Here is a 12,772-nt window from a genome sequence, read left to right as displayed (position 1 = left end):
ATGATGCCAGTTGTGCAGCTGGGGAATTGTGCATAAGGGAGGTTCTGGGTTAGTGTGACTGAATTCATTTTGTGTGAACGTAGGTATGAGTTAAAACTCAATAGAGTGGAAAAGAACCACCAGTTGTACTAATTAGGATGATGGTAAAGCAATACTTTAGGTTTAAGAATGTAATGTATGGAGAACAAGGGTAAGCAGGCTTTTTTTCATTGAACGACAAACAAAAGGATTCTCAACACGGGTTTTAGTCTGGAAGGTAACATTTATCACATAAAAAATCTTTGTTGCGCATGCTCATGATCAGCTACAAAGAGATCTTATTTAAAACAGACAATTTATCTCATTAAAATGACTTCATTTTTAAAAATATACAAATTGTACAAAGTAACTGTAAGCAGAGCATCAACAACTACATGCATCAGCTGAGACATCTAATAGAGCCCAGTCCCTGATCTCCTCCAGCAGCTGGTACAAACTTGCTCCCTTTGTCTGGCAGTACTCCTGATACTCCGGACACTGTTCTTCAATTACTGCACTTCTTGCTTTTTCCTGGGCGCTCAGCGCTTCCGCAGACTGACTGACTGCTCTGACTAAGTCAGATTTCACCACGCCAAAATTCTTCTTGGAAATTTCTGTGGCTGAAGTCTGGAATGGGGCGTTCTTGATTATTTCAAGCTTGATTGTGTCAGCGTGGCAGCGGGAAGTCTGCACGAGTATCTTCACCTTAAAAGCAATTTAAAAATCATTTTATTGCTGACTATGCTATTTCCTTTTACTTTCTTCAAATTAAGTACTCACTGTGATGTGATCAAAGAGGCTTAATGTAACCGACTCTCCAGTGGTTGTAGTGGAAGTAATTCTATTCTGAAACCGCTGAAGTGATCCAGGCTTCCACTCACAGCTTCCCTCACCTTGACAAGACAGGACTAAGCCTTCCTTGTTTTTCATGTAAGCAGCACCTTTGATTCCATATCTACAAAAAAAAGCAGGTGTGTAGGCATGAGCATAGAAATCCTTCAGAAACCTTCTCGGTTACCTTGCTAATTTGAGCAATCCTTTCTCCATAGCGTCTCCTTTTCAGAATTAAAACATGGAAAAAACAATGTTCATGACTTACAGAAAATCTAAAATGCAGTCATCAGTCAGTGCTTCATTTCTCAAGGACCAGAGGTGACCTCGCAGCATTTCAGAAGCAAATGTCTGATTTTTAGTCTCAGTCCAAGCTCAAATCAACTTACCTTGGCACGAAAACAAGCACACCATTTGTTCGGATCGAGTAGATAACTCCATCTGCTACGCAGCGCTCATCTGTTTCTGGGCTTTTATCTTTGAAGTACATGCATTGGAAGAGTTCAGTAGACTGTTTCTGAGCATGCTGGGCTGCCTGCAGGCACCCCCCACAAAAAGAGAAGACAGAAGGACAGGTAAATATTCTCAGAAGCCTGTATGGCTTTGATATTATATATATTTTTTCCATTACTTATTCCCTAACCTGCTGAAAACAAATTGTATCTAGAAGGAGTGTTGCAATGCTGTAGTACCCAAAAGTCACAGCAGAGCGGTATCCTCTTTCCCTGGGTAACATGCAAACACAGACGCACACAGTGACCACCTTACCCTGTTCCTGTTGTTAATGTGTTTGCACAATTCCTCAAGATCCTTGTTACTGAATAATTTCTCCTTAACATCCTTAGTTTCCTTCAGAGTTGCTGCCATCAAGAGTCTGTGGACAACTATATCAGCGTATCTTCTGATAGGAGAAGTAAAATGAGTGTACTTATCTAAAGCGAGTCCTACAAATAAAAAAGGAAGCGATGAAAAGCAATCAGAGCATTCAGCTGCCCCACAGCAGTTCAGGAATAAGGGGAATTTTATAACAAATGAAAGTGTCAGGATACCATAATGATGAAACTCTTCCTCAGAACAAGAGCCAGTTGAGAAGTACAATGCATTTGACATTGCTTGAGTGGCCATAGATCGCAACAGCTTATTTACAATTGGATCCAATGGATCTTCCGCTTTATCCAGGGACTCAGCCAATGCTTTGTTAGACCTGTCAAAAAAGTGTTAATTTTATTCAGATTTATGTTACCCTGATCACAGTTAAAGTGTGTTAAAGTGCTTAAGAGAAGCAGTAAAAGATACCGTGTGTCTATTGAGAAACCTTTGGCGCTGGCACATTCTTGAAGGTCAGTAAAAAATTCCTGCCGTGGTGGAGGGTGTTGACGTAACAAAGCTTGATGAGGAAAGCTTTCTGAAATCTTTTTTGCCACCCAGTGGTTTGCAAGGATCATACATTCTGCTACAGTCTCGTGTACTTCCAGGGGCTGCTTGGGGATGAGATCATGAATGTTTTTTTTATCATCCAGTTGCACTCGGACTTCTACCCCTTCTAGTTCCAGAGCACCGCAGCTGTCCCGCTCAGCTCGAATGTGTCGTGCTATATCGGTGAGTTTTGATATCGCCCAAACCAGCTCAGACAATTTCTTCTCTCTTGTTTTTCCATCCAAGTCTTTCAGTTCCAGGATCTCATCAACAACACTTGTGTCCCCATCTAATAACCCCTGTGCTACTTCGTAGACTAGCTTGTATGCAGACCGAATGATGCTTTTGTTGTAGCAGACTTTCAGTATCTTGTACGATTCTCTTTCTAGTTCCCACAAGACGCTGACAGCGTACCTTAAAAATAAAACCCACAATTCTTTAAGCAGTTCTGGTTGACTCAACATTTCGAGCACATCCAACTGTTGCAAACTTACAGATTTCATTCTGTGCTGATTTTCTTTCCACATCTGTTTTGAAGCACCATTACACTGCAATAGTTTATTTCAGCTGTTTATGACCCCCTGCTACTTAGGTTACAAATAGTAACAATTCAGAGCCCATGCACACACAGTTACTCTGTGCCACGTGATGAAACATTTTTATTTCTGTGCATCCACAAAACAGGCATAGTCTAACTATGGAACAAAATTAATAACCTTTTTTTTTAGAGAAGTCGGTTTCTTATATGGTGACAGAACTGGTAGGGCCAGCCCAAAAGCTGCACTGATAATCAAAGAGTGGGGGCACAGATGCAGAAGAATAAAACATTCCCTTTGTTCTTAGCAGCACTACTGAGTTAAGCCCAATAAAACTGAACGAGGAATGACAGCTGGATACTTAACATTTACTGTTAACTGAGAAAGTCATCAACATGAATCAGCATTCCCCATAACTGCTGCTGTCTGAAGATCTCAACAGTGCTAACAGGTAGGAAACCCTGGTTTTGCATCAGATTTATTCTGTCAGTAGTTAATTTCATCAAAAATCAGCTGCATTGTCACAATCAAACAAATTGCATTTTGGCAAGCTACAGGATTACAAAGCGCTCACCTCATCTAAGTAATGTAACACTGGAAGCCATTTTTAAGCATACGTTATTCTTTCAGTCGAAGATTTAGTAATGCAAAACATGCATATAGTTATTGAACAAATACTGGTAGTAATAACTAAATTACTTCCAAAAATTTCTTTCCTCAGATATATTAGAAAATCTTACCTATCAACTCCACTGAGAAGAGAGCACACGTCAGCACTCAGCACAGAGGGCAGCATGTCGTAACGGCGATCTGCTAAATAGTAAGTTGTGGCCCTGAAGAATAAAACACATTTACTGTTCTTCCCACACTGACTCACTGGTATTTATCTCCCAGGCAGTTTGCAGTGCAACTACAGTATCAGCAAACAGGGCACGTAGTGTGGTTTGTTATTCTTAAGGTTATTTGTACACAACAGGCAGGTACGGTACTGAAGTCAAATTAAATATTACTCCAGTACAAGTCTAAGTTTGCTTTGCTCTGTATCTCCGACTTCCATTAACAAAAGAAGTAGGGCTGTACAAAATACACTCATTTAACGGTGACAGCAAACATCTCTCTTGGATATTGAGTTTAAATTTCATTCTGCCTACAAAGGACAATACATCTCATAAAGTGATTCAGAAGTTTGAGCTCCAAGCAGTAGTAATAATAGAAAAAAGAGTATCTGCCATATTAAAACACCTGATTAAATACTGAGAGCAGGAACTTTTTCGAAAGAATTAATTTCTCAGTGTTTCCATAGCGTGGCCTCACAAACTTCCAAGCTCTGCATTTTGTACTTGTAGGAAATACATTACCTTGCTCTTGCCTCAACATCGGTGTAAGAATTTGCTGCCACAAAATGGGTTACATCTGCAATGTGGACACCCAGCTCTAGATTCCCATTAGGCAGCGTTCTAACAGATAGTGCATCATCCACATCTTCACAACCTTTTGGGTCAATGCTGAATATTAAGTGTGTATCTCTCAAGTTGAGACGTTTCTTTTCCTCCTCTGGATTCACTTTCCATGGACTCTTTGAAGAACTCACAGGCATTTCATTCATCTGTACAAAATATTATTGGTGGACATACAGTTATATCCTTCCCAAACAAAGAAGCAAACAGATTAGATTGAATTTCCTTTTTCTTTTCTAATCTGTTAATAGTTTTGTGTTGGGAAACTTTTAATCCCTGGCAAATTCCTTTTTCCTTATATTTTCCAAGTCAGACTGGGAAACAAAATGTGAAAGTATGCTACAACTGATACTCTTGTAGTGATACTGCAGCTGTGGCAAACACACACAGTGCACTGTCTCCTATGCTCTTTTATTCTTCAATTAACTGTAGGCACAATTGAAACACTTCTGTGAGAGCTGGTTCCTGCTCCGGTTGGAAACAAAAAGGTTTAAGACAATAATTTCAACAAGTCTCAGCCTTAACAGTCAGTAGTAGAAACACATTTAAAGACAACGATATCTGAAAAATTTACATCAAATTAGAATTAAAAATCTGTAATTCTCTCCTGTTCATGAACAGGTTATCTTAAAATCTGTCTTGATGTGAGAATTTCTAGCATTCCTAAAGCCAATGCCATCCAAATGTAATTCCAGAAAAATACACCATAAACAGTTTTTGTTTTTCAATGGACACATCATACAATGGACCTCATCATAGAGACTAACCTGAATTTCTGAGAAGGGAGCCACAGAAATGCTGTTCTCCACCAGAATAGCTGCTATTTCCCCTTCGAGATCTCCAATTCTTCCTAAAACTCTCACAAAGTGTCCATTTGGATACACAGAAGTTGATTCCCAAGAATCAATGCGCACAATAACTCTGTAATCCTGCAACAATACAATTATTCTGTTAAAACAGTCATCTGCTCCTGCCAAGCAATCAGCATAAACGCTTTTCAGAGGCAAACAGTGCAATCCAAAGAGACTGACCGCTCTAAACATCTTTACAGAAAGGAAAAATAAACCCACAATGAGAAGCAGAGATATTTAGAACTACATTTCTTTACTGACTGTGATTAATTTGGGTCAATGTATGGAGAATCTTGAGGTATATTTGGAAAAAAAAAAGGCAAAACCAAGACATCAATAAATATTCTTCACAATCAGAATTTACTTGTTAGCTTTTGGCTGTGAAGTACTCAGCATTACAAAGTAAAGGCAGCTAGGAATGAACAAAAAGCAAAGATCTCTCTTTTTTCTCCAGCAGCGGCAGGTCAATCATTGCCCTTCTCTGTACTTTCTCTAAAGTTACAGTCAGTGATCCAAGAAAACCATGGGGGCTATAAGTATCACCTCAGATTATCAGAAAACAAACCCCAACAACCCAGAGTACCTGGACTATGGCGCAGATTCAGAACTCAAATATACTTCATTACCTGAAGGGGACACAGTTCTGTCAGGAACTGAACACGCTTCTTTGTATTGAACTTGAACTGATTTTACAAACTTAACTAATAGTTCTTTACCTGTCTTTTTGCCTTGAAAAACACCATCAGAACACATGACACCTCCCCCCCCCCCCATTTTGTACAAATACACAATAGAGAAATGCTTCTTCCAAATTACCTGTAGTGCTTCTGCTTGCTGGGTACTGATCCGGATTTTGGGAATTCTGTAGTCCCAAGGTGTTACAAGGATTTTCTGAGCATTTCTGCCTTGGGACTGGCTCTCTTCTCTAGAGGGGAAAGTGACCACATAATCCCGCCAGTTCTTTTGAATGATTCCAACAACTTTACCTTTTAATAAGGAACATTTTCAAATAAGTTTCCATGGTACAGAATGTTGGGCTGTAATGGGAGCTGGATTCTCCACTTAATTATTAGAAAATCTTTATCATTAATTATTATTTAAAATCAAGGAATCAAAAAGATGTTATCTTTTATATAATCAAAAGTGCTTTCACTGTTGGTCACACAGGACACGAACACACACTTTGTAAATTGGGCTGTATCCACATACCAGTTAGTATCTTGTAGAGCTCTGAAAAATGACAGTGTGTGTTTGTGTAGCAAAGTATTTGATATTTAATCTTTCAGGCCAAGATCATCTTAGCTGGCAGCTTTCCCAACTAGAGTCAGCCCCCTCATTCAAGAGATCTGAACCCCAAATGTTTTCTGTAGCAATTCTGGAGTTCAGATGTGTTAACATCTACTGTCAGTCAGCTGTAACCTTATCAAATTAAATGTTTAAACTCAATAAATGTAAAATTCAATACTTTTAGGGATTTATTTAGAATAAACAAACTATTCCTGAAAATAAAATTAAAGAATTGAATTTCACACATAGTAGAAAATCCATTGGCTTTATTTCAGGACTATGTTAGAATGCTTTTATTTGGCATAAGCACTTGAAACTTAGTATGGTATGGTATGGTAAATGTGTCAGTGAAAGAAATCCAAGCAAAAGGACTATATAATGAAGACTACAGCACACATCAGACCAAGGAAGTGAGGTACCCTTAATAAAACACTGTATAATTTGATCTACGTTACCTGTGGGCATGGGATCACCAGTGGTGTCTGCAGGTACTTTATCCTCAGTCTCATTCTCACAAAGGGCAACAGTCCTTCCTTTCCATTCATGGGAAGGGAGTAACTCCACTGCTACCACATCACCGTGGATTGCACGATTTCGAGCTCTGGTCCCATAAATAAGGATGTCACTTTGAAGTTCTACATTGAAAATAAAAAATAAATTGAACTACTAATTCCTTCACTTCACTTGGCAGCATTCTGCTGAAATAATAGTTCATAGAAAAGTACATTTGCAGTATGAATCCTTCCCAAAGACAGTACTGGAAAGTAGTTAATATTGCAAGAAAATTAAAACTTTTCCCTCATTTCTTAGAAGAGATATTAAGTAATTCTCAATGTAACCTCTTAGATACAACACAGCAGAGGCCAAGATGATTTCATTGTTCTTAGGCAGCAGGTTTAAAAACACACAGAACAGTTATTCTGTATTTAAGTATGAAGTTGAACAGTATTCAACTTCAGAAAAGCTACAGAAGACCTGCTAGCAGGACAAGAAGGTACTAAGAATGGGGGATATACAGCATATTGTGTCCTCAGGAGGCTCAGTCTCTGGATTATTTTCCATCCTCCTTTCTGGCCCATGAAAACACAAGCATTAAAGTATCTTAGCTTTCATCTTGTTTAATAACTGAACAGCTATATAAATATACATATATATATGGGTACATGGACTCATGAGAAAAGCGCATGCAGTGTCAAAAAGTCACTGAACACTTTCTTTGTCTTTTCACCTGTTTCTTTGCTGCCAAATCCCTGAAGTCGAACAAAAGCTTCCAGTTGTGCTCTGTGCTTATTGACATTCAGTGCACCCTAGAAGTAATAAATGAATAAAGAGAATGAAAGAGCCACATCTCTAAGTAGCCAACTTGAAATAAAACAAAAATGTGGTTACTTGTAGTTTTGGCTGCTATTTAGGTCATTTTGGACATAATTGCTTTCCCTACAGAGAAAGAATGTAAAACCCAGACCTTTAAGTACTCACTGCTATGAAAGAAGCACAAATTCTTTTTAAAAAAATCTCATTTTTAAGCTGGTGAAGGACCTTTTACTCAGAGCGCAGGCGGTGTAAGATTACTATTACCGCCTGCTCTAATACTGGAGATTAAATATTAAGGAAGAAAGAAAACTCTATTTTGTCATATTCTATTTTCACTTGCTCGCAAAACTGTCAAGCAAAGAACAAGTCACTGCGTCTAATTCTTTAGATCATTTTTTAAGAGAAGGACACTGAGCCACTAACAACCCAAATAAAAGCCCTGAGCAGCCATAAAACTGTATATTAATTCCACTGACTGAAATACAGGCTGTGTGGAAATTCATTAAGAAATGCTGTCCATATGCAGCACTATTTATATTTCAGAATTGTATACAGTTGCTTCTTATCATACCTGGTTTCTCCACTTCAAAAATCAACCTAGAGGAAGATCCCCAATAACAAATTTTCCTTTTTGCTTCTCCATCTGTTCACAAGGTGAAGTACAGGAAATACTTTGAGAATCCAAATCCCTTCCATCCCCCCACTCTTGCCTTCTCAGAGTAACTTTATTTGCCTCTTCCCACTACATCCATGTTTCTCCATCTAATCAGTCTAATTCAGGAAACTAAAAGAAGAAAGAGAAGAAAGCACAGGATTGCATTGTTCTATGTATGATCTCTAAATAGCAATTTACCTGTATATACCTCCCAGATTTGATCCCAGCCTCCAATACTTCCATGGGTAAATGCTCAGGATATTCTTTTCCGTTGTTTTCTTGACTTTCTACCTCCCGTTCATGCCGAGCTTGAAGTATCGAGTCAAAGAGTTCATGGGCAGCCTTTAAATCAGGCCAAAAGTTATCCAGGTAGTTCTGTATGCACATATATGAACAAAAATAGAAGGATTCAGAGGTCACTGCTCTTTTAATAATGCTTCATTTGGAACACATATAATGGACAAGGGCTGCCTCATGCTATACTCAAACGGCATTTCCAAGTGGCTGTTCTACACCACCCACTGTTCCACATTCAACTTGATTCATTTGGTAAATAAAACTAAAGGAGACGTGACTGTTAGGGGCACATCCTAGACCAGAAATTCACAATACAGTAGCAATTTACCCCATCTAAGCTACATGCTGCTCATAGAATGCCATCAAACAGGCAACCTGCTATTATATTTACACTTCTTGTATGATTCTCTATCCCAAATTAGAACTAATTTCCATTGTCTCATAGAAGCAAAACACACATATAATCATTTCCATGTAACTTTGAAGTAAACCTTGTTGGTTTTACTCAACATCCTAAATGAAACTTGTTTGGTCATTCTGATGGCAAAGGCAGCCTTCAAAGGCACATTACCTTAAAGGATATCACAAACACTCCTTCTGTTTCATTTCCGTACTGCCTGATAGCATCTTCATCTTCTGTCACCATAACAACAGGCATCTGACCCAAGCAATGATTATAATACCAAACTGCTGCATTGTAAATGCTCCTAAAAAAACCAAAGTTTGAAATAAGATTTCTGGAATATCTCATTTACTCCTTGCAAGACATTTGCAGACTTTGTATAAATGAGACTCTGGATTTACACACATGCTTTTGAGATAGATACACCAAGCTACGTAATCTTTACATCTGAAAAAGAAATTGTTTGCCATGTATGAGCACAGAGAAAACACAGAAAAAGAAAGCATTTCTTTCTCGGCACATCTGCATGTGTCCCAGCTGTAGCATAATGTATTACTCCCAAGCAAAAGCTTGTAAAAGTTTAGTTAGAAGTGCCAGATGTCTGGTTCTGTGGGTTAAACAGGCTATGATATGTTACATCGAACAGGACCTGAAGTATGCTCCATCTCTTTATTGTGCTGAAGCAAACGTTAAAACAGCTGCCTGTACGGGAACTGAGTCAGGCCTGAACCACTGACTGATCCTACTGAAACAATCTTAACACTTTCTTAATCACTAAATAACAATATAGGCTTCCACAATTACTGTGAACTCCTACAGGCCTATGCAGAACAAAACAAAGTGAACTCTCTAAATACCGCATCATTATGTTACCCAGTGCAGTGCTGTATATGTTAAAGCAAACCTGGTCTGCCATTTCTCCATGGATTCTCCCTTCTCTCTTGGCTGGTAAGAATTCTGGTGGAACTCATTGGCAAACACTGTACAGTCATGACGAGTGTCCTTTATTAGATTTCGCAACTTGTTGTACTGTCTGGAAAACAAAAAAGGTAAATATCAACTTGTGCTTTCTTTTGATAACGCCTGTTTGTTTTCATCTGGTAATACAGCTGAAAAACTCAAGGAGCACTATGGCCCCACACAAAGAAATGCATTTATTAAATTCCACCATTGATGAGGAAATGTAAAAAATCATCTCTAAGCAAGTTTTTTTAGTTGCATTACAAATATTCTGTAACACATTTGTTTTCTGATAAACCCCCCCTCAAACATTATAAGCATGTAGGAAATTGTATTATTGTTTCAGAGGGAAGATGCTTTGGCAATATATAGGTCTGCTCAGGTAAGTGCTGTGTAATAGCACTGACTGACCCTCAAAGATGAGCTCTCCGTCTGCAGTACAGCAGGAACAAAAAGGTGCACAAAATCTAGTTGTGGCATAAACCACATTGTTACTGCAAAGTGTCCTTTGTTGCTGTCACAAGCCATCCAATTCATTAGTGATGTTACATGTTCAATGATGCCATTATCAAGCAGATACTATTACATGCACTGATGCCTATGGATCACCAAGGATCACATTTCTTTACCTCCTGTAGAATTAATGCTTTTGAAAAACCTAGAAATAACTTAAGCATGGGATTTTTCTAATTCAGGGTAACTGCTGAAATAAATATTGTACAAAGTCAGTAAGTTACTTCAATCTGTAGTAAAACAATAAACAAGTTGTTATAGGATCATTACCTGCGACCTTTTTGGTGTTGCACAGCTTGACATGCTGTTTGCATGAATATAATACCTTTCAGCTCTGGAAACTCAAGGATCTCAAGGTAGTCCTGAACAACCTTCCAGTCTGGGACAACATAGTGAGTCACATCGTCCGATAACAACTTGCCATCTAAAATATAAGGTAGAGATTAAAGATTGAAACTTTTAGATGCGATACTGCTTCCTCAAATAACTTGAAGTGCCAGGAATTTAGAGCAAAGAAATCTAACATCACTGTGAAAGGGATGCCATGTAAGTGCATGTAACATTCCTTTTTCTTCCCCTCAACTTCCACATGGAAAGACCACAAAATCTTTTCACGGAGCCATTCAATAGGTGTAGTGCTTCCCCAAATCTCTCTATCCAACACTATCCATTTAGAGCAGGCTCTTCTCCTACATCTTTACATAAAAGGAAACAGGTAAAAGATGACGTTCTCAAAGAGGAAAGGTCCAAATCTAGACTATTTTCTCCAGAGAAACTCCATCCCTTGTGGGTACACCATCAAATTATCACAACCAACCCAGCACTGATTAAACCTTAAAACATCACCTCAAATTGTAGCAATTGCTAAAGATTTGATGGGTAGCCATTAACTCTGCTGCATCTGCTGATTTACCCATTATGATATAATAAAACCGGTACTTCTGTAGTTACCATAGGGCAGGGCAGTTGTATACAATTAGAGCAGAATAACTTGCAGGTCGGCACAGTGTGTTATCAGAGTATCTCTAGGTGTGATTTATGCAGAGGAGGAAAGTTTGCTGAGTACAGCATGCAGTCAGGAGTGAAAACTAATGTTCACCTTACCTCTGAGTTACCTGGAATAACTACAAAGGGTGTATTCTGGCACACATCGACAGCACTATTTACATTCAAGCCCAGAAGAGAAGTTGGTGATGGGCAGAGGGCTGAGATCTTGGTACGTGTCTGTAACTTACAGCCAAAAGCTGTGCACGTCTCTGTGCACAAGGGAGCAGTGATGAACTCAGCCTGACATCCAGCTGGCAGTAAGATGCTGTGCTGCCTTCTGCCCTCCCATGCAATGGGCACAGAGAACTGAAGTGACAACACTGACATCAGCTGCAGCTCAGGAGGAAGAACTGAAATTCTGTGCTTTTTAAGCTGATCCACAATGTACTTAACAGCACCTGAGTACACAACAGCTGTCACAGAAAGCAAAGCCCCGTGTGTGCAATGGGAGCAGAACAGGAGCAGAGCGCTCCGTTATGGGACAGGAACTGCTGACAGAGCGCAGCTGATGCACAATTACAGCCGCTTCACGATGTCGCATGGGCCCGGTTGGAACAGCCACACACCGGATTTCTTTCACACTATAATCACCACCAAGGAGAAATAAACACTTTTAGACAACCTTTGAGGGAAATAAGGCGTGAAATGCGCGTTTCCCGCCGCACTTTGGCCTTTCAGAACCACCCCTGGGCTGTTTACAACTAAATCCTTTATCAGCCATCACCTCCCTTCGGTTCCTCTTTCATTTTTTCCCTCAATACTTCGTACGGTGGTGTCTTGAATTTAACACCTCCGCTCCTCGGTGCCGCCCACCCCCCCGCTGTGCTCCCACCGGTTCCTTTCAGCCCTCCCGACCCTCCAGGCTCCGCTGGGCCGAAGGGTCGCACCCTCCTTTGGCCCAACACGGATCACACCGCCCAGCTCCCGGCCTTTCCCTTCCCGTCTCACCGCGCTCACAGCCGGCCCGGCACAGCGCGCTGCGGCACAGCACGTCGTTCCGGAGGTAATGCTCCCTCACCACCCGCACCGAGCGGCCCTGCTGGCTCCGCAGCTGCAGCACTTTCTCCGTGCGGAGCATTGCGGCGATAAGCGGAGCAGAGCACCGCCAGGCCGGACTGCGAGCGGCGCGAGGGGCGGTGCAACCGAACGGGGCAGGGCCTGAAGCGAGGGGCGGTGCAACCGAACGG

At 40.2% G+C, this 12,772-nt stretch overlaps 1 protein-coding gene across 1 annotated transcript; it reads right to left on the bottom strand.

Moving 5' to 3' along the window:
• Positions 1–242: 242 nt before the first annotated feature.
• On the bottom strand, positions 243–12,729 carry DIS3L (DIS3 like exosome 3'-5' exoribonuclease). Its single transcript, XM_015873321.2, has 17 exons — positions 12,534–12,729; positions 10,809–10,962; positions 9,970–10,098; positions 9,234–9,369; positions 8,564–8,740; positions 7,625–7,703; positions 6,852–7,031; positions 5,926–6,095; positions 5,026–5,187; positions 4,160–4,407; positions 3,542–3,634; positions 2,146–2,679; positions 1,899–2,053; positions 1,618–1,793; positions 1,239–1,384; positions 799–973; positions 243–723 (listed from the first exon to the last, which is right to left on the bottom strand). Exons 1-17 carry the CDS (start codon positions 12,661–12,663, stop codon positions 403–405), a joined length of 3,165 nt encoding a protein of 1,054 aa, XP_015728807.1. The 5' UTR covers positions 12,664–12,729; the 3' UTR covers positions 243–402.
• Between the last annotated feature and the right edge of the window lie 43 nt (positions 12,730–12,772).

Source organism: Coturnix japonica, chromosome 10 (assembly GCF_001577835.2).
Source record: "Coturnix japonica isolate 7356 chromosome 10, Coturnix japonica 2.1, whole genome shotgun sequence".
NCBI classification, from domain to species: Eukaryota; Metazoa; Chordata; class Aves; order Galliformes; family Phasianidae; genus Coturnix; species Coturnix japonica.
The sequence above is the reverse complement of the archived record's forward strand: the minus strand, read 5'-3'. Positions and strand labels throughout refer to the sequence as shown.